Source organism: Moschus berezovskii, chromosome X (genome assembly GCF_049115385.1).
Source record: "Moschus berezovskii isolate FMDL1 chromosome X, NW_MosBer_1.0, whole genome shotgun sequence".
Taxonomy (NCBI): Eukaryota; Metazoa; Chordata; class Mammalia; order Artiodactyla; family Moschidae; genus Moschus; species Moschus berezovskii.
Window position 1 is genome coordinate 60,100,987 of NC_142488.1, and position 26,957 is coordinate 60,127,943.

The 26,957-nt window shown below is 38.4% G+C and overlaps 1 protein-coding gene across 7 annotated transcripts in view; it reads right to left on the reverse strand.

Annotated features, from left to right (window-relative positions):
• Positions 1-26,957, reverse strand: part of OPHN1 (oligophrenin 1) — a 534,987-nt gene that overhangs the window by 366,716 nt on the left and 141,314 nt on the right. For 6 of the 7 annotated variants that reach the window (XM_088833841.1, XM_088833840.1, XM_088833845.1 and 3 more), the window contains exon 4: positions 11,909-11,970. The exons of the other annotated variant lie outside the window; for it this stretch is intronic. In XM_088833841.1, the coding sequence (XP_088689967.1) occupies positions 11,909-11,970 (62 nt within the window). The remainder of the gene's footprint in view (positions 1-11,908; positions 11,971-26,957) is intronic. 7 annotated transcript variants of the gene reach the window in all.

The following is a 26,957-nucleotide window of genomic DNA, read 5'->3' on the forward strand; positions in this document are numbered from 1 at the left end:
AAAGGGAAAGGGCAGAGAAAACCTGGACTGGAGCTTGTGCACTGAGAGAGGGAGGGAGGGAATTCTGAAAAAGGGGCTGTTGCCGTGCGCTGGGAGGCAACCTCATTGTGGGGAGGGGTATCTGCACAATCTCAGAAGGCTGGGCAAAGCAGAGACTTGGAGGTCGGAGAACAGAGAAGGCTGCACTTCTCAGCCCATAGACAGCTCACAGACTGTGGCCCCAACCAGACAGTCAGCTCGGGGAACTGAAACAAGCCCACAGAAGCTCTGTGGTGCAGAGGGCAGGCCCAGGGTGCCAAGAGAGGCGTGGCATACAAACCTTACAGCATAGAGGGCAGGCCCGAGGAGCCAAAAGAAGAACACACAAGCCCTGCGACATAGAGGGCAGGCCCAGTGAGACGGGACAAGTGCACACAGGTCCCTCCCTCACTCCCTACACGCAGAGAGCAGGCCCAAGACGAGTACACACAATACCTGTGACATAGAGGGTGGGTCCAGTGAACCAAGCAAATGCACCCAAGCCCTGTGACATATAGGGCGACCTCAGGGGACTGAGGGAAGCCCAGACAAGTCTCTGTGATGCAAAGGAAGGGTCAGGGAGCAGAGAAAAGATCCATATAAGCCCTGACTTAGCAACCTTTGGTCTGCAATCCAAGGCAAGACCAGGAAACGAAAGCACCAGCAAAGATTCCAGGGACAAGTAGGGGGCTGGTGACAGTAAAGATATCCTGAGAAGGCCACTTCAAAACAGCTGTGAGACTAGATGTGTCTAACACTGACAAAGCCAGAAGGATTGTCCAAAGACATACTGAACCAACAGAAACCCCCAAAACAGACCAATGTACACTGCACTGCCCTTCAGAGAGGAGATCCAGCTCAATCACCCAGAAGAACACAGGCACAAGCTCCCCAAAACAGGAAAACATCACAGGACACTAATCTAACCCCATCCATGGGGGCAGACTCCACAACCAAGAAGAACTACGATCTTGAGAACATTTTTTTTTTTTCTTATGAATCACACTGTTTATCCCCCCTACATACTTCCATGTTCACATAACCCTTTTGCAGTGCTGTGGAGTTTTCCTCTTTGTTTTTCTTGTTAAAAAATTCTTTTTAAGATTTTTTTCCACCATTTTTTGTGATATTTCTGATTTTGTTTTTTATATATTTGAATGCTTTTCTTAAACTTCTTTACCAGCTGTAGCTATTCTTGAATATATATAAACCTTCCTCACATGTGTCTATTTATCTTTGCTTTGCTATTTTTTTCTCTTTTTTTACCCTCTCTTCCATGCCCTTTCTTTTCTCTTTTCTCTCCCATCTCCTCTTTCTTTTCTCTTTCTCTTCTCCCTTTTTTCCTCCCTTCACTCTTTTTTCATCATGTAATTTAAGTTGTTCTGCTATCTTTGCTATATTCCCCAGGTGGCACTCTGCCAAGTCTCAGCTGATAATGAGCATTAGTGAGCTCTGCTTTTAATTGGTCATTATCAACTTTGGTTTCCCTGTTCACTAAGTCAGTCACCTGTACTTTTTCCTTTAGAATATTTTGGTTATAACTGTGTGTGTGGAAGTATATGCATGTGTCCCACTATTTCTGTAATTACCTGCTTGATCTGCTTGATCTCCAACTAAAACACAGGCACAAGTCACCCTTAACAAAAAGTTAACGCAAACCACTCAACCGACCTTTCTCTCCAAGGGCAAAAACCAAAAGGAAGAAGGAATACAATTCTAAAACCTGTGAAAAGGAGACTTCAAATGGAGCAAGTTAGAAAAAAGCATGGAAAGACAAAGAAATAGAGAACAAATGAAAGAATAAGGGAGAAATTCACAAGAGAAAATAAGTGAAGAGGAAATAGGCAATCTACTTGGAAGGGAATTCAGAACAAAGACAGTAAAGATGTTCCAAAGACTTGAAAACAGAATGGAGAAAATGCAAGGAACGATACAGTTAATACAATCACCAAGGACGTAGAAAAAAATAAAGAATAAACAAACAGATAATGAAGAACACAATTCAGTTCAGTTCAGTTCAGTCGCTCAGTCGTGTCCGACTATCCGCGACCCCATGAATCACAGCACGCCAGGCCTCCCTATCCATCACCAACTCCCGGAGTACACTCAAACTCATGTCCACAGAGTCGGTGATGCCATCCAGCCATCTCATTCTCGGTCGCCCCCTTCTCCTCCCGCCCCCAACCTTTCCCAGCATCAGAGTCTTTTCCAGTGAGTCAACTCGTCGCATGAGGTGGCCAAAGTATTGCAGCTTCAGCTTTAGCATCAGTCCTTCCAATGAACACCCAGGATTGATCTCCTCTAGAATGGACTGGTTGGATCTCCTTGCAGTATAAGGGACCCTCAAGAGTCTTCTCCAACACCACAGTTCAAAAGCATCACACAATTACTGAAGTTAAAATATTGTGGAAGGAACCAATCGTAGAATAACTGAGGCAAAAAATGGATAAGTGAACTGGAGGACAGAATGGTGGAAATAACTGCTGAAGAGCAGAATAAATGAAAAAGAATGAAAAGAATTGAGGATATTCTGAGACATTTGGGACAACAATAAATGCACCAATATTCGAAATAAAGGTGTCCCAGAGTAAGAAGGAAAAAAATAAAGGCACTGAGAAATATTTTTGAAGAAATTATAGTTGAAAACTTCCCCAACATGGGAAAGGAAATAATCAATCAAGTCCACGAATCACAGAGTCCCTTAGAGGATAAACCCAAGGAGAAACACATCAAGATACATATCAATCAAGCTAACAGAGATTAAACACAAAGAAAGAATATTAAAGCAGCAAGAGAAAAGCAACATACAAGGGAAAACCCATATGATAAACAGCGGATCATTTAGCAGAAACTCTGTAGGCCAGAAGGGTATGGCAGGATATATTTAAAGTACTGAAAGAAAAAAATCTACAACCAAGATTACTATACCTGGCAAAGATCTCATTCAAAATTGATGGAGAAACCAAAAGCTTCACAAACAAGCCAAAGTTAAGAGAGTTTAGCACCACCAAACCAGCCTTACAACAAATACTAAAGGGACTTACATAGCCAGCAAACACAAGAGAAAGGAAAGACCTACAAAAACAAACTCAAACAATTAAGAAAATGCCAATAGGAACATATAATGCACAAACCAAAAAATACAGAATGACTGAATGGATATAGAAACAAGACTCATATATATGTTGTCTATAAGAGACCCACTTCAGATCTAAATAAAAGGATGAAAATAAAAGCATGAAAAAAGATATTCCATGAGAATGGAAACCAAAAGAAAGCTGGAATGGAAATCCTTAATTCAGACAAAACAGACAAGAGGCAAAGAAATACATAATGATCAAGGATATAATGATAAAGGTATCAATCCAAGAAGACATAACAATTGTAAAGTTGTATGCGCCCAACACAGGAGCACCTCAAAACGGAAGGCAAACACTCAGACATAAGAGGGGAAATTGACAGCAACACAGTGATAGTAGGAGACTTAAACACCTCACTTATACCCATAGACAGATCATCAAAACAGAGAATCAATAAGGAAACACAAACCTTAAATGAAACATTAGACTAAATGGACCCAATTTCTATCTTCAGGATTTTACATCCAAATGTAGTGTATTCTACAATACACTTTCTTCTCAAGTGCATATGGCACATTCTTCAGGATAGACCATATCTTGGGCCACAAATCAAGCTTCAGTAAATTTATGAAAATTGAAATTGTATCAAGTATCTTCTCTGACCACAACGTTGAGACAAGATATCAACTACAGAAAAAAGAAAAGAAAACCTGCAAAAAATACAAACTCGTGGAGATTAAACAATACGTTACTAAATAACTAAGATTTTACCAAAGAAATAAGAATGGAAATCAAAAGATTCCTAGAACAAATGAAAACGAAAACATGATGAGCCAAAAACTATGGGGTTCAGCAAAATAAGTTCTAAGAGGGAAGTTTATAGTAATACAATCCTACCTTAAGAAACAAGAAAAGCATTGAATAGACAACCTAATTCTACATTGAAAGCTGCTGGAAAAAGAAAAACAAGAAACCCCAAATTAATCAAAAGGAAAGAAATAATAAAGATTAGAGCAGAAATAAATGACAAAGAAATGAAGGAAACAAGCAAAGGTTAATAAAACTAAAAACTGCTTCTTTGAAAAGATAAACAAAATTGACAATTTACTAGCCAGACTCATCAAGAAAAACAGGGAGAAAAATCAAATTAAAAAATAGAAATGAAAAGGAGAGGTTACAACAGACAACACAGAAATACAAAGGATCATAAGAGAATATTATGAGCAATTATATGCTAATAAAATGAACAATCTAAAGGAAACGGACAGATAATCAGAACAGTTCAACCTCCCAAGACTGAATCAGAAAGAAATACAAATTATGAACAAGGCAATTACAAATACTGAAATCAAAACTCTCCCAGGAAACAAAAACCCAGGGACAGATGGCTTCACAGGAGAATTTTATCATACACTTAAAGAAGCACTAATGCCTATTTTTCTGAAACTATTCCAAAAAATTGCAGAGGAAGGAACACATCCAAACTCATTCTAAAAAGCCAAAATCACCCTGATAACAAAATCAGGCAAAGGCAACACAAAAAAAGAACACTTCAGGTCAATATCACTGATGAACATAGATCCACTCCTCAACAAAATTCTAGCAAACAGAATTCAACAACACATTAAAAAGCTCATACACCATGACCAAGTTGTGTTTATTCCAGGGATGCAAGGATTCTTCAATATATACAAATCAATCAATGTGATCCACTATATAAAAAAACTGAAAGATAAAAACCATGTGATAATCTCAATAGATGCATAAAATGTCTTTGACAAAATTCAGTACCAATTTATGATAAAAATGCATCAAAAAAATGGGCAAAGAAAGAACCTACCTCAACATAGTAAAGATCACATATGATTAGCCAACAGAAAACATTCTCAGTGATGAAAAACTGAAAGCATTCCCTCTAAGATAAGGAAAAAGACAAGGGTGTCCACTCTCACCAGTATTATTCAATATAATTTTGCCTAGCTATGGCAATTAGAGAAGAAATAGAAATAAAAGGAAACCAGATCAGAAAAGAAGAGGCAAAGCTCTCATTGCTTGCAGATGACATGATACTATACATAGAAAAACCAAAAGAAACTATCAGAAAATTACTAGAGCTAATCAGTGAATGGCCACCTCATGTGACGAGTTGACTCACTGGAAAAGAGTCTGATGCTAGGAGGGATTAGGGGTGGGAGGAGATGGGGACGACAGAGAATGAGATGGCTGGATGGCATCACCAACTCGATGGACATGAGTTTGAGTGAACTCCGGGAGTTGGTGATGGACAGGGAGGCCTGGCGTGCTGTGATTCATGGGGTCGCAAAGAGTCAGACATGACTCAGCGCCTGAACTGAACTGAACTGAATCAGTGAATGTAGCAAAGTTGTGGGATACAGGGTCAATACACAGAAATCACCTGCATTCCCATATAGTAACAATGAAAAATCAGAGAGAGAAATTAAGGAATCAATCCCATTCACCATTGCAACAAAAAGAATAAAATATCTAAAAATAAACCTACCTAAGGAGACAAAAGAACTGTATATCAAAAATCATAAGATACTGATGAATGAAATCAAAGATGACATAAACAGATGGAGAGATATACCATATCCTGGGTAAGAAGATCTACATTGTGAAAATGAGTATACTACCAAATTCAATCTACAAATTCAATGTTTCTTATCAAATTAACATTGCCATTTTTCACAGAACTAGAACAAAAAAGTTCACAGTTCATAAGGAAACACAAAAAAGCCCAAATACCCAAAGCAGTCTTGAGAAAGAAGAATGGAGCTGGAGCAATCAACCTTTCTGACTTCAGACTGTACTACAAAGTTGCAGTCATCAAGACAGTATGGCACTAGCACAAAAGCAGAAATATGTAACAATGGAACAAGATAGATAGCCCAGAGATAACCCATGGACCAATGGGTATCTTATTTTTGACCAAGGAGGCAAGAATATATAAAGGGGCAAAGATAGCCTCTTCAATAAGTGGTGCTAGGAAAACTGGACAGCTACATGTAAAACAATGAAATTAGAACACTTTTGAATGCCATACACAAAGATAAAATCAAAATGGATTAAAGACCTAAACATAAGACCAGAAACTATAAAACTCTTAGAGGAAAACACAGGCAGAATATTCGACAACATGATCAAAGCAAGATCCTCTATGACCCTTCTGTTACTCCTGCTGCTGCTGCTGCTGCTGCTGCTAAGTCACTTCAGTCGTGTCCGACTCTGTGTGACCCCATAGATGGCAGCCCACCAGGCTCCCCCATCCCTGGGATTCTCCAGGCAAGAACACTGGAGTGGGTTGCCATTTCCTCCTCCAATGCATGAAAGAGAAATGTGAAAGTGAAGTCGTTCAGTCGTGTCCGACTCTTCGTGACCCCATGGACTGCTGCCTACCAGGCTCCTCCATCCATGGGATTTTCCAGGCAAGAGTACTGGAGTGGGGTGCCATTGCCTTCTCCTCTGTTACTCCTACAGTAACAGAAATAAAAATAAAGGCAATCAAGTGGGACCTAATTAAACTTCAAAGCTTTGGTACAGCAAAGGAAGCAAAAAACGAGGTGAAAAGACAACCCTTCAAAATGGGAGAAAATAATAGTAAAGGAAACAACTGACAAATAATTAATTTCTAAAATATACAAGCCACTCATATAACTCAATACCAGAAAAACCAACAGCCCAATCAAAAAGTGGGAAAAAGACTTAAATAAACATTTATCCAAAGAAGACATACAGACAGCTAATAAAGACATGAAAAGATGCTCAACATCACTCGTTATTAGAGAAATGCAAATCAAAACAACAATGAGATACCACCTCACACAAGTCAGAATCCGTTCAGTTCAGTTCAGTTCAGTCGCTCAGTCGTGTCCAACTCCCTGCCGACCCCATGAATCACAGCACGCCAGGCCTCCCTGTCCATCACCAACTACCAGAGTTCACTCAACCTCATGTCCAGGGAGTCGGTGATGCTATCCAGCCATCTCATTCTCTGTCGTCCCCTTCTCCTCCTGCTCCCAATCCCTCTGAGCATCAGAGTCTTTTCCAGTGAGTCATAGCCATCATAAAAAAGACTATAAACTATAGCCAGAGAGGGTGTGGAGAAATGTGGATTGATACAGCAACGATTGAAGATAGTATGGAGATTCGTTTAAAAAACAGGAATAAAACCACCACATGACCCGAAAATCCTATGGTTTAGCATATACCCTGAGGAAACCAAAATTGAAGAAGACACTTGTATCCCAGTGTTTACTGCACCACTATTTACAATAGCTAGAATATAGAAGCAACCTACATATCCATTGACAGATGAAAGGATAAAGAAGCTGTGGTATATATATACAATGGAATATTACTCAGCCATAAAAAGGAATACATTTGAGTCAGTTCTAATAATGTGGACATACCTAGAGCCTATTAAGCAGAGTGAAGTAAGTCAGAAAGAGAAATATAAATATCATATACTAAGGCATATATATGGAATCTAGAAAGATGGTACTGAAGAATTTATTTGCAGGGCAGCAATGGAGAAACAGACATAAAGAACAGACTTATGGACATGTAGAGAGGGGAGGAGAGGGTGAGATGTACAGAAAGAGTAACATGGAAACTTACAATACCATATGTAAAATAGATAGCCAATGGGAATTTGTTGTATGGCTCAGGGAACTCAAACAGGGACTCTGTAACAATCTAGAAGGGTTGGATGGGGCCAGATGGGAGGGACATCCATGTGGGAGGGGATGTGGCTGATTCTTATTGATGTTCAACAGAAAATAAAATTATATAAAGCAATGACCCTTCAATTAAAAATAAATAATTTTTTAAAAAGAAAACAAACAAAAGAAGAATTAGTTCAAAAAGGATCATAGACCTAAATGTATAACATAATTATAAAACTCCTAGAAGATATTGTGCCAGTCCATAAGTGTGTCCAATTCTCTCTGACCCTTTGGATTGTAGCCCATGAGGCTCCTCAACACGTGGAATTTTTCAGGCAAGAATATTGGCCTGGGTTACCATTTCCTCCTCCAGGGAAATTTCCCAACCCAAGGATTGAACATGCATCTCCTGTATTTCCTGTATTGCAGGCAGATACTCTACCCACTGAGCCTTAGGGAAGACTTACAAAATAACATATGAAACCATATAGATGACTTTTTGTTTGGTAATGCCTTTTTAGATACAATTCCAAAAGCACGATTGATGAAAGAGCTCATAAAATGGACTTCATTCAAATTCAAAACTTCTGCTCTGCAAAAGACTTTCTTTAAAAATGAAAAAATAAGATAAAAACTGGGATATTTTGTGCAAAGAACATTTCTGATAAAGGCCTGGCAACCAAAACATACAAGGAAATCTTAAAACTTAACAATAGGAAAAAAAAAACAATTAAGACAAAGATTCGAACACAACTGAGAGACTTTCACTTTCAAGAAGTAGGCAAAAGTCGTGAACACGTCCCTCATGAAAGATGATGTATAGACAGCAAATAAACATATGGAATTATGTTCCAAATCAAATGCCATCAGGAAAAAGCAAATTACAACAGCAAACATTTACTATTATACACAAAGGAACATTTCATAATAGGATGGGCATGATAAACGACAAAAATGGTAAGTACCTAACAGAAGCAGAAGACACTAAGAAGAGGTGACAAGAATACACAGAACTATACAAAAAAGGTCTTAATGACCCAGATAACCACGATGGTGTGGTCACTCACTCAGAGCCACACATCTTGGAGTGTGAAATCAAGTGGCCTCAGGAAGCATTACTACGAACAATCCTAGTGGAAGCAATGGAATTACAGCTGAGCTATCTCAAATCCTGAACAATGACGCTGTTAAAGTGCTGCATTCAATATGTCAGCAAATTTGGAAAACCTACCAGTGGCCACAGGACTACTGGAAAAGGTCAATTTTCATTCCAACTGCAAAGAAGAGCAATGCTAAAGAACATTCAAACTAATGTACAATTACACTCATTTCATGTTAGCTAGGTAATGAACAAAATGCTTCAAGCTAAGCTTCAGCAGTATGTGAACCGAGAACTTCCAGGTGTACAAACTGGATTTACAAAAGGCAGAGGAACCAAAGATTGAATTGTCAACATTTGCTGGATCATAAAGAAAGCAAGGGAAGTCCAGAAGAATACCTGCTTCATTGACTACACGAAAGTCTTTGACTGTGTGGACAATAACAAACCGTGGAAAATTCTTAAAGAGATGGGAATACCAGATCACCTAACCTGTCTCATGAGAAGCTGATACGCAGGTCAAGAAGCAATAATTAGAACTAGACATAGAAAAATGGACTGGTTCAACATTGGGAAAAGAGTACCTCAAGGCTGTATATTGTCACCATGCTTATTTAACATGTATGCAGAGTACCTCATGTGAAATGCTAGACTGGATAAAACACAAATTAGAATCAAGATTGCTGGGAGAAATATCAATGACCTCAGATATGCAGACGGTACCACCAATGGCAAAAGGTGAAGAGGAATTAAAGAGACTCTTGATGAGGGTAAAAGAGGAGAATGAAAAGCTGGCTTAAAACTCAACATTCAAAACACTAAGATCATGGCATCTGGTCACATCACTTGCTGGCAAATAGAAGAGAGAAAAGTAGAAGCAGTGACAGATTTTATTTTCTCTGGCTCCAAAATAACTGGGTGGTGATCGCAGCCATGAAATTAAAAGACATTTGGGCCTTGGAAAGAAAGCTATAATAAACCTAGACAGTGTACTAAAAATCAGCAACTTCACTTTGCCAACAGAAACCTGTATAGCCGAAGCTATGGTTTTTCCAGTAGTCATGTACAGATGTGACAGTTGGACCATAAAGAAGGATGAGTGCTGAAGAATTGATACCTTCAAATTCTAGTCCTGGAGATGACTCTTCAGAGTCCTTTGGGCTATAAGGAGATCAAACCTTGCAGTTAATCATAAAGGAAATCAACCCTGAATATTCATTGGATAGACTGAGGCTGAATTTCAAGCTCCAATACTTTGGCCACCTGATGCAAAGATCCAACTCATTGGAAAAGAACTTAATGCTGGGACATTTTGAAGTCAGGAGAAGAAGGGGGCAACAAAGGATGCGACTCAATGGACATGAGTTTGGGCAAACTCCAGGAGATAGTAAAGGACAGGGAAATCTGGCATGCTGCAGTCCATGGAGTCACAAAGAGCTGAACATGACTTAGCAAAAAACAACAATGAAAACACATATTAGAGTGGGTGAAATCCAAATCACAGCCAACATCAAAAGCTTGCAACGATGTGCAGCAACAAGAACTGTCATTCATGGCTGGTGAGATTGCAAAATGGTACAGCCACTTTGGAAGACAGTTTGGCAGTGTTTTACAAATCTAGACCTACTCATCACACAATCTAGAAATTGTATCCCTTAGAAGTTACTGAAAAGAGCTGAAAATTTATATCCACATAAAAATTTGTACACAGATGTGCATGGAAGATTTTTCATAATTGCCAAAACTTGGGAGTAACCAATATATTCTTCATAAGGTGAAACGATGAAGAAACCATGGCACATCCATATAATGGACTATATACTATAATATATGCATACATATTATTCACTGACCAAAAGAAACAAGTTATGAAGCCATGAAAAGACATAGAGGAACTTTAAATGCATGATGCTAAGTCAAAGAAGCCAATCTGATAAAGCTATATTATACGACTCCAATTATACGACATTCTAGAAGAGGCAAAACACAGTAAAAAGATAAGTGTTTGTCAGGGGTTTGGGTGTCAGAGAAGGTAGGGGGAATCACAGGAGATTTTTAGAGCAGTGACAATATTCTGTATGATGAAACATTGATGCTGTATATATGTCATTAAGCATTTGTCAAAAGCGATAAAATATTTACCACAGAAATTGAACCATAAAGTAACCATGGACTTCAGCTAATAATATTCTGTTGATATAGGTTCATTAATTGGAACAAATGCAAGTTGTTAATAATAAGGGAAACCACACATGCAAGATGTTAATAATAAGGGACACTATATGGGGCGTGGTGGCAAGGAGAAAGGGAGTACAGTTTACCTTTGAACAGTGCAAGTGTTAACGGCATAAGCCCCAACCCTGTGCAGTCAAAAGTCTGCATATAGCCTTACAGTCAGTCCTCTAGTATCTGAGGTTCTGTACCCATAGATTCAACCAAACTCAGATCATGTAGTACTGTAGTATTCACTGAAAAGTACCCACATATAAGTGGACTCACAGAGCTCAAACACATGTTCAAAGGGCAACTGTATATGAAATCTCTTTGTATTTTCACTCAATTTTTCTACAATACTAGAACTGCTCTAAATATCAAAGTCTATTAATATTAATGAATTAGATTTTAAATGTAAGTAAAAAAGTTATCACATAGAAATAAATAAAACTATCACATGTTTAAATGTAAACATATAAATATAAACTCACTATTTCTAAAAGCAGATAAACACACAAATAGATAATTTGTTTAAGAACACTAAAGACCGCAATTTTTGTCAATATGTTCAACAGCCAAATTTAATGTCCTCTCAAGTCTCATCTCACTGAAATGAATAGGGTGATTGCCCTTTAAACTCTCAGAATGGGAACTTCAGATAGAATAACCAAATCAATTCCCAGTCTTTATAGTACCCAGGTAGTAATGAGACAGAAACTCAAACAAAAAAGCATCACTCCAACCAATGAGGACAGAAAAAATCCCCAAAATCAGCCATGATCTTGGCTCCAGACCAAGTGTTAATGACCTACCATCATCATCCTCTCGTTTTCTACTTCGCTGAGCAATTCAGCAAATTCTTTGAAGGATTCAGCTGAAAGGACAGAATAAAAGATAAACCAAATTAATTATGGTACTTAATGGCAAGTGGGCAGAGGTCTAAGGGAAAAGAGGTAGAAACCACTGCCACAGCCCAATGGCACCACTACAGGAAGGTGTCAAATCTAAGGACAAAAGAAGAAAAGTTCAGTACCTATTCAATTCAATATTGATTTCCTTTTTCTTCCCTTTTCTTGGGGGAATGCTCCTACCTTAGCTTTTCCCTCCAGTTCTATTGATATATAATTGACATATAACATTCTGTAAGTTTAAAGTGACTTTGACAAGTGCTTAAAAAATAAATAGAAGTTAAACATATAGTTACCATATGATTCAGCAATTCCATGCCTGGGTATATTCGCAAAGGAACGAAAAACATATCCAGACAAATATTTCTATACAGATATTGTTGACTGTTTCATTCACTGCTGTTTGTTGCTCAGTCGTTCAGTATGGCTGACTCTTTGCAACCCCATGGACTGCAGGACATCAAGTTTCCCTGGCCTTTACTCACTCCCGGAGTTTGCCCTAACTCATGTCAACTGAGTAGATGATGCTATACAACCACCTCATCCTGGCCCTCTTTTCCTTTTCTCTTCAGTTTTGACAAGCATCAGGGTCGTTTCAATGAGACGGCTCTTCTCATCAGGTGGCCAAAGTACTAGAGCTTCAACTTCATTCCTACCAATGCACATAGGGTTGATTTCCTTTAGGATTGACTGGTTTGATGTCCTTGCTGTCCAAGGAACTCTCAAGAGTCTTCATCAGTATCACAGATTGAAAGCACCAATTCTTAAGCATTCAGCCTTCTTTATGGTCCAAATCTAACATCCTTACATGATTTCTGGAAAAAACAAAGCTTTGACTATACAGACAATGTCAACAAAGTGATGTCGCTGCTTTTTAGTATGCCATCTAGGTTTGTCATAATTTTTCTTCCAAGGAGCAAATGTCTTTTAATTTCATGGCTTCAGTCCACAGGGATTTTGGAGCCCAAGAAAATAAAATCCACCACAGTTTCCATTTTTTCCCCATCTATTTGCCGTGAAGTGATGGGACCAGATGCTATGATCTTAGATTTTGAATGCTGAGTTTAAGCCAGCTTCACTCTCCTCTTTCACCATCATCAAGAGGCTTTTAAGTTCCTCTTCATTTTCTATAATTATGGTGGTATCATTGGCATATCTGAAATTATTGATATGATTCTCTGCAATCTTGATACCAGCTTTTGTTTCATGCAGCCTAACATTTCACATGATGCATTCTGCATAGAAGTTAAATAAGCAGGGTGACAAGACACAGCCTTGACATACTCCTTTCCTAATTAGGAACCAGTCTGCTTTTCCTTGTCTGGTTCTAACCATTGATTCTTGATCTGCATACAGGTTTCTCAGGAGGCAGGTAAAGTGGTTAGTATTTCCATCTTTTTAAGAACTTTCCAGCTTTTTGTGATCCACAAAATGGACCAGTACAAAATGAAGCAGGGCAAAGGCTAACAGAGTCTTGCAAAGAGAACACACTGGTCATAGCAAACAATCTCTTCCAACAACACAAGAGTAGACTCTACACATGGATATCACCAGATGGTCAATACTGAAATCAGATTGATTACATTAACTGTGGCCAAACAGAGAAGCTCTATACAGTCAGCAAAACAAGATCAGGAGCTGACTACGGCTCAGATCATGAACCTCTTATTGTAAAATTCAGACTTAAATTGAAGAAAGGAGGGAAAACCACTAGACCATTCAAGTATGACTTAAACCAAATACCTTACGATTATACACTGTAAGAGAAAAATAGATTCAGGGGATTAGTTCTAATAGACAGAGTGCCTGAAGAACTATGGACAGAGGTTTGTGACATTGTACAGGAGGCAGTGATCAAGACCATCCACAAGATAAACAAATGCGAAAAGGCAAAATGGCTGTCTGAGGAGACCTTAAAATAGGTGAGAAAATAAGAGAAGCTAAAGGAAAAGGAGAAAAGGAAAGATATACCCATTGGAATGCACAGTTCCGAAGAATAAAAAGGAGAGATAAGAAAGCTTTCTGTGATCAGTGCAAAGAAAGTAGAGAAAAACAATAGAATGGGAAACACTACAGCTCTCTTCAAGAAAATTAGAGATACCAAGGGAACATTCATGCAAAGATGGGCACAGTAAAGGAAATAAATGGTATGGACCTAACAGAACAAAAAATATTAAGAAGATGTGGCAAGAATACACAGAAGAACTATACAAAAAAGATCTTCATGACCCAGATAACCACGATAGTGTGATCACTCACCTAGAGCCAGACTTCCTGGAATGCAAAGTCAAGCAGGCCCTAGGAAGCATCACTATGAACAAAGCTAGCAGAGGTGATGGACTACCAACTGAGCTACTTCAAATCCTAAAAGATGACGCTGTTAAAGTGCTGTACTCAATATGCTAGCAAATTTGGAAAACTCAACAGTGGCAAAAGAACTAAAAATGACCAGTTTTCATTCCAATACCAAAGAATGGCAATGCCAAAGAATGTTCAAACTACCGCACAATTACACTCACCTCACACACTAGCAAAGTAATGCTCAAAATTCCGCAAGTGAGGCTTCAACAGAATGTGAACCATGAACTTCTAGATGTTCAATGGATTTAGAAAATGTAGAGGAGCAAGAGATCAAATTGCCACCATCCATTGGATCATAGAAAAAGCAAGAGAATTACAGAAAAACATCTACTTCTGCTTTACTGATTATGCCAAATCTTTTGACTGTGTTCAGTTCAGTTCAGTTCAGTCGCTCAGTCGTGTCCGACTCTCTGCGACCCAATGAATCACAGCACGCCAGGCCTCCCTGTCCATCACCAACTCCCGGAGTTCACTCAAACTCATGTCCACAGAGTCGGTGATGCCATCCAGCCATCTCATTCTCTGTCGTCCCCTTCTCCTCCCGCCCCCAACCTTTCCCAGCATCACAGTCTTTTCCAGTGAGTCAACTCGTCGCATGACTGTGTAGATCACAACCAACTGTGGAAAATTCTTCAAGAGATGGGAATACCAGGCCACCTTACCAACCTCCTGAGAAATCTGTATGCAGCTCAACAAGCAACAGTTGGAACTGGCCATGGAACAACAGACTAGATCCAAATTGGGAAAGGAGTACGTTAAGGCTGTATATTGTCAGCCTGCTTATTTATCTTCTATGCAGAGTATATCATGTGAATTGTCGGGCTTAATGAAGCACAAGCTGGAATCAAGATTGCCAGAAGAAATGTCAGTAATCTCAGATACACAGATGATACCACACTTACTGCAGAAATTGAAGAGGAACTGAAGATCTTCTAGATGACATTGAAATAGGAGAATGAAACAGTTAGCTTAAAATTCAACATTCTAAAACTAAGACCATGGTATCTGGTCCCATCACTTCATGGCAAATAGATGGGGAAACAATGGAAACAGTGACAGACTCTCTCCGTGGGCTCAAAAATCACTGCAGATCGTGACTGCAGCCAAGAAATTAAAAGGTGATTGCTGCTTTAAAGAAAATCCATGACCCACCTAGACAGCATATTAAAAAGCAAGACATTACTTTCTGACAAAGGTCCATCTAGTCAAAGCTATGGTTTTTCCAGTAATAATGTATGGATGTGAGAATTGGACTATAAAGAAAGCTGAGCTGAGCCCTGAAGAATTGATGCTTTTGAACTGTGGTGTTGGAGAAGACTCTTGAGAGTCCCTTGGACTGCAAGGAGATCAAACCAGTCCATCCTAAACAAAATCAATCCTGAATATTAATTGGAAGGACTGATGCTGAAGTTGAAACTCCAATATTTCAGCCATCTGATATGAAGAACCAACTCATTGGAAAAGACCCTGATGCTGGGAAAGATTGAAGGCAGGAGGAGAAGGGGACGACAGAGGATGAGATGGTTGGATGGCATCACCGACTCGATGGACATGAGTTTGAATAAGCTCCTAGAGCTGGTGATGGACAGGGAAGCCTGGCATGCTACAGTCCATGGGTTTCCAAGAGTCGGACATGACTGAGCGACTGAACTGAACTGAACTGTGATCCACACAGTCAAAGGCTTTAGTGTAGTAAATAAAGCAGAAATGGCAACCCACTCCAGTGTTCTTGCCTGGAGAATCCCAGGGACGGGGGAGCCTGGTGGGCTTCCGTCTATGGAGTCACATAGAGTTGGACACGACTGAAGTGACTTAGCAGCAGCAGCAGCAGCAGATGTTTTTCTGGAACGCCCTTGCTTCCTCCATGATCAAATGGATGTTGGCAGTTTGATCTCTGGATCCTCTGCCTTTTCTAAATCCAGCTTGTACATCTGGAATTTCTAAATTCACGTACCTTTGAAGCTTAGCTTGAAGGATTTTGAGCATAAGCATGCTAGCATGTGAAATGAACACAATTGTAAGGTAGTTTGAACAGTGTTCATAATAGCCAGTAAATGGAAAGAATGAAAATATTCATCACTTGCTGAATGGTTACACAGTTGTAACACGGGAATACAAAGGAATAATTTGAAGCAGTAAAAAGAAACAAAGGATTGACACTCAATATAACATGAAATAACCATGAAAACATGCTTGGTCAAAGAAGTCAGTCAGAAAAAGCCACATATTATTATTGTTTAAGTGAAATGTCTGGACTAGGCAACTTCATAGAGACAGGAAGCAGATCAGTGTTTCATTGAATGTAGGGGGAAGGTGGCAATGGGGATTAATACTAATGGTTTGTGGTTTCTTTTGGCAGTGATGAAAATGATTTGGAATTCTATGATAGTGATGTTTGTACAACTTTCTTCAAATATTAAAAGCCATTGAGCTGCACACTATTAAATGGTGCATTTTTGTGTAAGTAATATCAGGATTTATAAAATAATAATTTAGGCAAAGCTCATTTATAGGCATCCATAGTACGGTTTAATTTTCAAGATTTTCTTCATGAATAATGAAGCCTTCAGTTCAGTTCAGTCGCTCAGTCCTGTCTGACTTTGTGCGACCCCATGAATCACAGCATGCCAGGCCTCCCTGTCCATCACCAACTCCCGGAGTTTACTCAAACTCATGTCCACAGAGTCGGTGATGCCATCCAGCCATCTCATTCTCTGTCGTCCCCTTCTCCTCCCACCCCAATCCCTCCCAGCATCAGAGTCTTTTCCAGTGAGTCAACTCGTCGCAAGAGGTGGCCAAAGTATTGGAGTTTCAGTTTTAGCATCAGTCCTTCCAATGAACACCCAGGATTGATCTCCTTTAGAATGGACTGGTTGGATCTCCTTGCAGTTCAAGGGACTCTCAAGAGTCTTCTCCAGCATCACAGTTCAAAAGCATCAATTCTTCGGCGATCAGCTTTTTTCACATTCCCACTCTCACATCCATACATGACCACGGGAAAAACCATAGCTTTGACTAGACAGACCTTGGTTGGCAAAGTAATGTCTCTGCTTTTTAATATGCTATCTAGGTTAGTCAAAACTTTCCTTCCAAGGACCAGATGCCATGATCTTTGTTTTCTGAATGTTGAGCTTCAAGCCAACCTTTTCACTCTCCTCTTTCACTTTCATCAAGAGGCTTTTGAGTTCCTCTTCACTTTCTGCCATAAGGGTAGTGTCATCTGCAAATCTGAGGTAATTGATATTTCTCCCAGCAGTCTTGATTTCAGCTTGTGCTTCTTCCAGCCCAGCGTTCCTCATGATGTACTCTGCATAGAAGTTTAATAAGCAAGGTGACAATATACAGCCTTGACGCACTCCTTTTCCTATTTGGAACCAGTCTGTTGTTCATGTACAGTTCTGACTGTTGCTTCCTGACCTGCATACAGATTTCTCAAGAGGCAGGTCAGGTGGTCTGGGATTCCCATCTCTTTCAGAATGTTCCACAGTTTATTGTGATCCACACAGTCAAAGGCTTTGGCATAGTCAATGAAGCAGAAATAGATGTTTTCCTGGAACTCTCTTGCTTTCTCCATGATCCAGCAGACGTTGGCAATTTGATCTCTGGTGCCTCTGCCTTTTCTAAAACCTGCTTGAACATCTGGGAGTTCACGGTTCACATATTGCTGAAGCCTGGCTTGGAGAATTTTGAGCCTCACTTTAGTAGCGTGTGAGATGAGTGCAATTGTGCGGTAGTTTGAGCATTCTTTAACATTGCCTTTCTTTGGGATTAGAATGAAGACTGACTTTTTCCAGTCCTGTGGCCACTGCTGAGTTTTCCAAATTTGCTGGCATATTGAGTGCAGCACTTTAACAGAATCATCTTTCATGATTTGAAATAGCTCAATTGGAATTCCATCACCTCCACTAGCTTTGTTGGTAGTGATGCTTTCTAAGGCCCACTTTACTTCACATTCTAAGATGTCTGGCTCTAGGTCAGTGATCACACCATCATGATGATCTTGGTCGTGAAGATCTTTTTTGTACAGTTCTTCCGTGTATTCTTGCCACCTCCTCTTAATATCTTCTGCTTCTGTTAGGTCCATACCATTTCTGTCCTTTATCGAGCTCATCTTTGCATGAAATGTTCCCTTGGTATCTCGAATTCTCTTGAAGAGATCTCTTGTTTTTCCTATTCTGTTGTTTTCCTCTATTTCCTTGCATTGATCGCTGAGGAAGGCTTTCTTATCTCTCCTTGCTATTCTTTGGAACTCTGCATTCAGATGCTTATATCTTTCCTTTTCTCCTTTGCTTTTCGCTTCTCTTCTTTTCACAGCTATTTGTAAGGCCTCCTCAGACAGCCATTTTGCTTTTTTGCATTTCTTTTCCATGGGGATGGTCCCTGTCTCCTGTACAATGTCATGAACCTCCGTCCAGAGTTCATCAGGCACTCTGTCTATCAGATCTAGTCCCTTAAACCAATTCCTCACTTCCACTGTATAATCCCTAGGACAACTTACACACACCAATATTTTCATTAAAGGGGCCCCAGAAGCAGAAGAGGAAAAGGGCTTGAGAAAATATTTAGAGGGATAATAGCTGAAAACTTCATTAACATGGGAAAGGAAATAGTCACCCAAGTTCTGGAAATTCAGAGTCCAAGGCAGGATAAACATAAGGAGAAACATGATGAGATACATAGTAATCAAATTGACAAAACTTAAAAACAAGGTGAAAATATTAAAAGAAACAAGGGGAAAGCAACAAATAACACACGGGAATTTCCATAAAATTATTAGCTGATTTTTATCAGAAACTTGGCAAGCCAGAGGGGATGGAATGATATATTTAAAAGGATGAGGGACTTTCCTGGTGATTCAGTGATAAAGAATTCCGTGCTTCCAATGCTGGGGGCGTGGATTCAATCGCTCATCAAGGAACTAGGCTTCCACATGCTACATGGAGAGAGATTAATTTCACAACTAGGGGCACATACTGAAAGTGAGGGTATGGAAAAAAGTATTCCAGGAAAACTATAATCAAAACAAAGATGGAGTAGCAATATTCATCTCTGATAAAATAGGCCTTAAGATATAGATTGTTAAAAGAGACAAAGAAGGACACTACATAATGATCAAGATCAATCCAATAAGGAGAAGATATAAAAATTATAAATATATATGCACTCTTTGCAACCCCATGGACTATAGCCCACCAGGCTCTGCTGTCCATGGGATTCTCTAGACAGGAATACTGGAGTGGGTTGTCATTTCTTCCTCCAGGGGATCTTCCTGACCCAGGAATCAAATCTGCATTTCTTATGTCTCCTGCATTGGCACGCAGGTTCTTTACCACTAGTGCCACCTGGGAACGTGACTGAAGTGACTTAGCACAGGATATACATTTACTCAACAAAGAAGCACCTCAATACATAAGGCAAATGCTAACAGCCATAAAAGGAGAAACAGTAGCACAATGATAGTGAGGGACTTTAACATTTCACTTGCAGCAATGGACAGATCATCCAGACAGAAAATCAATAAGGAAACAGGCCTTAAATGACACATTAGACTTAACTGATATTTATTAACCCAAAAGCAACAGAAAACACATTCTTTTCAAGTGCACATGAAACATTCCACAGGATAGATCTTATGCTGGGTCAAAAAGTAGACCTCAGTAAGTTTAAGAAAACTGAAATATCAAAAATTTTTTCAGACCACAACACTATGATATCAGAAATTAACTACAAGAAAGAAATAACTAAAAAAACATCAACATGTGCAGGCTAAAAAATATTCTATTAAACAATGAATGTATCATTGAAGATATCAAAGAGGAAATCAAACTATATCTAGAAACAAATGGCAATGAAAACATGATGATGCAAAACCTGTGCAAACAGGAAAAGTTTTAAGATGGAACTGTATAGCAATAATACTTTATCTAAGAAAACAACAAAATTTTCAAATAAACAAACTCACCTTATATCTAAAGGAACAACAACAACAAAAAAAAAACCCTCAAATTTAGTTGAAGGAAATAAATCATAAAGAACAAAGCAGAAATAAATGAAATAGAGATGAAGAAAACAACAATAAAGATCAATGAAAATATAAACAAAATGGATAAACATTACCCAGAATCACAGAAAAAGGAGGGCTCGAATCAGTAAATTCAGAATTGAAAAAGAAGTTACAACTGACAACACAGAAATGCAAAGAATCATTAAAGACTACTAAAAGCAACTATATGATATTAAAATGGAAAACCAAAAAGAAATAGACAAATTCTTAGAAAGTACAGCTTCCAAGACTGAAACAGGAAGAAACAGAAAAAATTGAACTGATCAACCACAAGAAATTAAATTCAAACTGTGACTTAAAAGCTCCCAACAGTCAAAAGTCCAGGACAAGATGGCTTCACGGGCAAATTCTATCAAATATTTATAGAAGATTTAAAACCTATTCTTTTCAAACTGCAATGCCAAAAAATTGCAAAGGAAGGAACACTCTCAAGAGCATTCTATGAGTCCACCATCACCCTGAGTTCTCTTTTTTAATTGGAGGCTAATTATTTTACAATATTATATTGGTTGGTTTTGTCATGTACACCATCACCCTGATACCGCAACCAGAAAAATATACCACAAAAAAGAATATTAAAGGCCAATATCACTGATGAATATAGATGCAAAAATATTCAACAAAATAATAGTAAACCAAATTCAAAAATACATTAAAAGGATCATACACCATGATCACATGGGATATATTTCAGGGATACAAAAATTTGTCATTATCCACAAATCAATTACTGAGTACACCCCATCAACAAATTGAGGAATAAAAACCATATGATCATCTCAATAGATATAGAAAAATCTTTTGACAAAATTAACTACCCACATAGGATTAAAAAAAATAATAACTCTCCACAGTATTTCCCTGGCAATCCAGTTAAGACTTTGTCTTTCAATTAAGGCTTTTGGGTTTGATCTCTTGCTGGGGAGCTAAGATCCCACATGCTCCATGACCAAAAAACCAAAACAAAACAGAAGCAATATTGTAAGAAATTTCACAGAAAAAAACTGAAAACACTCCTCTAAGAACAGAAAGAAGACAAGGATGTTCACTCTGAATTCTCACACTTTTATTCAACATAGTCTGGAAGCCCTAGCCACAGTAATTAGAGAAGAAAAAGAAATAAAGCAATACAAATCGTAAAAGAAAAAATAAACCCTCACTGCTACCAAAAAACTACTAGAGTTCATCAGTGAATTCAGTACAATAGCAGGATGCAAAATTAATACCAAAAAATCTGTTGAATGTCTATACACTAACAACAAAAGGTCAGAAAGAAAAATTAAGGAAATAATCCCAAATCATCACCATCATCAACAAAATAAAATACCTAGGCATAAAGTTACCTAAGGAGGCCAAACAGGAGTACTCCAAAAACTGTAATGAAGGAAACTGAAGATGACACAAACAGATTCGGAAAGATATACCATTTTCTTCGATTGGAAGAACTGATTTAGTCAAAATGACTATAATACCCAAGGTAATCTTGATTGAATGAAATCCCTATCAAAATAACATTTTTTTTTTTTTTGCTGATCTAGAAGAAAAAAGTCTTAAAATTTATAGGAAAACACAATAGACTCCAAATAGCCAAAGCAATTTAGAAGGAGAAAAAAAGACCTGGAGGAATCAAGAATCAAAACATATGGTACTGGCACAAAGATAGGCTTCTGAATCAATGGAACAAGATAGAAAGCCCAGAAAGAAACCCAGACACCTTTAGTCAATTGGTCGAAGACAAAGAAGGCAGGAATATACAATTGGAAAATGACAGGATTGTCAATTATTGGTGCTCGGAAAACTGGAGAGCCACATGTAAAAGAAAAAATTAGGACATTCTGACACCATACAGTTCAAAGTTCAACTGATGCTTTTGAACTGTGGTGTTGGAGAAGACTCTTGAGAGTCCCTTGGACTGCAGGGAGATCAAGCCAGTCCATCCTAAGGAAATCAGTCCTGAATATTCATTGGAAGGACTGATGCTGAAGCTGAAACTCCAATACTTTGGCCACCTGATGCAAAGAACTGACTCAGTGGAAAAGACCCTGATGCTGGAAAAAATTGATGGTAGGAGAAGAAGGGGACAACAGAGGATGAGATGGTTGGATGGCATCACCAACTCAACGGACATGAGTCTGAGTAAACTCCAGGAGTTGATGATGGACAGGGAGGCCTGGCGTGCTGCAGTCCATGGGGTCGCAGAATAAGACACGACTGAGCGACTGAACTGAACACCATACAAAAAAATAAACAAATGGAACCCAATTAAACATAAAATCTGTTGTACAGAAAGGAAAACCATAAACAAAGTTAAAAGACAACCCAAAAAATGGGAGAAAAGATTTGCAAACAACACAAGGAATTAATGTCCAAAGTATACAAACTGTTCATGTAGCACAATATCAAAAACTAACGCAATCAAAAAATGGGCAGAATATTTCAATATACATTTCTCAAAATAACACATACAGATGGCCAAAAACACATCAACAGATGTTTAATATCACTAATTACTACGAAAATGCAAATTTAACCTGCAATGAGGTATCACCTCACACTGGTCAGAATGGCAATCATCAAAAAGTCTACAACAATGATGGAGAGCGTATGGAGAAAAGGGAACTCTCCTACACTCTTGGTGGGAATATAAATTGGTATGGAGGTTCCATAAGAAACTAAAAATAGAGCTATATACAGATGGCCAAAAGGCACAAGAAAAGATGCCCAACATCTTTAATTACTAAAGAAATGAAAATCTAAACTGCAGTGAGGTATAACCTCACATTGGTCAGAATACCCATCAAAAAAAGTCTACAAACAATAAATGATGGATTCCCACAAACAATGCAAAAAGGTTTCCTTTTCTGCACATCTTCTCCAGCATTAATTTTTTGTAGATTTTTAAATGATGGCCATTCTGACTGGTGTGATGTGATGCCTTGTTGTAGTTTTGATTTGCATTTCTCTAGTAACAAGCAATGTTGAGCATCTTTTCATGTGTTTGTTGGCCTTCTGTATGTCTTCTTTAGGAAAATATCTGTTTGGGTTTTCCACTCATTTTTTTGATTGGGTTGTTTTTTTTTTCTGGTATTGAGCTTCATGAGCTGTGTATATTTTGGAAATTAATCCACTGGCAGCTGTTTTGCTTGTAATTATTTTCTCCCATTCTGAGGGTTGTCTTTTAAACTTTCGTATTATTTTTTTCTTTGCTATGCAAAAGCTTTTAAACTTAATTAAGTCCCATTTATTTACTTTTCTTTTTAGTCTCATTACTCTAAGTGAGGATCTTGCCATGATGTATGTCAAAGAGTATACTTCCCATGATTTCCTCTAAGAGCCAGATCGTTTCTGGCCTTACATTTAAATCTTTTAACCATTTTGTGTTTATTTCTGTGTATGGTGTCAGAAAGTATACTAGTTTCATTCTTTTACATGTAGCTGTACAGTTTTCCCAGCACCACTTATTGAAGACGTGGTCTTTTCTACATTGTGTATTCTTACCTCCCTTGTCAAAAATAAAGTATCCATAGGTGCTTTATAACTTGTTACATTGGTCTTTATTTCTGTTTCTGTGCCAATACCATGCTGTCTTAATGACTGTAGTTTGTAGCACAGTCTGAAGTAAAGGAAGTTGTTGGCAAGTAAAGGTCCATATATTCAAAGCTATGGTTTTTCCAGTAGTCATGTATGGATGAAACAGTTGGACTATAAAAAAAGCTGAGTGTCAAAGAACTGATGCTTTTAAACTGTGGTGTTGGAGAAGACTCTTGAGAGTTCCTTGGACTGCAAGGAGATCCAACCAGTCCATCCTAAAAGAAATCAGTCCTGAATATTTATTGGAAGGACTGATACTAAAGCTGAAACTCCAATACTTTGGCCACCTGATGGAAAGAACTGACTCACTGGAAAAGATCCTGATGCTGGGAAAGATTTAAGATGGGAAGAGAAGGGGATGAGAGAGGATGAGATGGTTGGATGGCATCACAGACTCAATGGACATGAGTCTGAGTAAACTCTGGGAGTTGGTGATGGATAGGGAGCCCTGGCATGCTGCAGCCCATGGGGTCGCAAAGAGTCAGACATGACTGAGCGACTGAACTGAACTGAAGGGAGGTTGATTCCTCCAGCTCCATTCTGCTTTTTCAAAGTACTTTGGCTTTGTCTTATGACTGTGGCTTTGTGGTATAGTCTGAAGTCAAGAAGCTTCATTCCTCCAGCTCCATTCTTCTTTTTCAAAGTGGTTTGGCTATGCAGGCTCTTTGTCTTTCCATACAAATTGTGAAATTGATTGTTCTAGTTCTGTGAAAAATACAATTGGTAGATTGATAGAGACTGCACTGAATCTGTAGGTTACTTTGAGTAGTTTAGTCATTTTCACAAGATTGATTCTTCCTATTCAAGAATATGATATATCTCATCATTTTTGTCATCCCTGATTTCTTTCATCAGTGTCTTATAGTTTTCATAATGTAAATTGATACAGCCACTGGAGAACAGTATGGAGATTCCCTAAAAAACTAGGACTAGAACTACCATATAATCCAACAATCGCACTACAAGGCATACACCCTGAGAAAACCATAACATAAAGAGACACATGTACCAAAATGTTTGTTGAAGCATTTTTATAATAGCTAGAACATGAAACCAACCTAGATGTCCATTTATAGATGAATGGACTATAACTCAGCTATAAAAAATAACAAATTTGAGTAGACTTAATGAGGTGAAGTAAGTCGGAAAGAGACAAATATTGTATATTAACACATGCATATGGAATCTAGAAAGATGTAGTGATGAATCAATCTGCAGAGTAGCAATGGAGATGCAGACTTAGCAGACAAATGTGCACATGTACATGATCCAGCAATCCCATTCCTCAGCAAATATCCACAGAAAACTATAATTTGAAAAGACACATGCATAAAAATGTTCAACACTATTTACAATAGCCAAAATATCCATCAACAAATGAATGAATAATGAAGATGTGGTACATAAATGTTGTTGTTTTTGCTCAATTGCTAACTCATGACTGACTCTTTGCAACACCAGAAACAACAGCATGCCCATCTCCCCTGTCCCTCACTATATCCTACGGTTTTCTCAAATTCATGTCCACTGAGTCTGAGATGCTATCTATATATATAGTACATATATACAAAGTAATATTACTCAGCCATAAAAATATGAAATATTTCCACTTGTAGCAACATGATGGACATAGGGACTACCATACCAAGTGAAGCAATCTAACACAGAGAGACAAATGTGATGTGACTTAGTTAAGTGAAGTCACTCAGTCGTGTCCAACTCTTTGCGACCCTATGGATTGTAGCCTACCAGGCTCCTCCGTCCATGGGATTTTCCAGGCAAAAGTACTGGAGTGTGTTGCCATTTCCTTCTCCATGGGATATTCCAGACCCAGTGATCAAACCTGGGTCTCCCGCATTGTGACTTATGTGGAATCCAAAAATATAAAAATGAATTTATCTTAGAAACAGAATCACAAACGTAGAAAGAAAAAAAAAAACTTATGTATGGTTACCAAAGTGGAAAGTTGGGGAGGAATAAAACAGGAGGCTGAGATTAATATATACACACTACTCTATATAAAATAGATAATCAACAAGGACCTATGGTATAGCACAAAGACTCTACTCAATAAGGTGCAATAATCTATATGAGTAAAGAATCTGAAGAAAATAAACACCATCTTCCAACAACACAAAAGATGACTCTATACATGGAAATCACCAGATGGTCAATACAAAAATCAGATTGATTATACTCTTTGCAACTGAAGATGGAGAAGCTCTATACAATCAGCAAAAACAAGACCACGAGCTGACTGTGGCTCAGATCATGAGCTCCTCATTGCAAAATTCAGACTTAAATTGAAGAAAGTAGGGAAAACCACTAGACTATCCAGGTATGACCAAAATAAAATCCTTTATGATTATACAGTGGAGGTGACAAATAGATTCAAAGGATTAGATCTGGTACACAAAGTGCCTGAAGCACTATGGATGGAGGTTCATGTGGTAACAAAAACCATCCGAAAGAAAAAGAAATGCAAGACGGAAAAGTGGTTGTTGGAGAAGGCCTTTCAAATAGGTGAGAAAAGAAGAAAATTGAAAGGCAAAGGAGAAAGGGAAAGATAAACCCAACTGAATGCAGAGTTCCAGAGAATAGCAAGGAGAGATAGGAAAGCCTTCTTAAGTGAACAATGAAAAGAAATAAAAGAAGACAATAGAATGGGAAAGACTAGAGATCTCTTCAAGAAAATTGGAGATACCAGAGGAACATTTCATGCAATGATTGGCACCATAAAGGACAGAAACAAGTAGGACCTAACAGAAGCAGAAGAGATTAAAAAAAGGTGGCAAGAATACACAGAAGAATTATACAAAAAAGGCCTTAATGACCCGGGTAACCACAATGGTGTGGTCACTCACATAGAGCCAAACAGTCTAGAATGTGAAGTCAAGTGGGTCTTAGGAAGCATAACTATGAACAAATTTAGTGGAA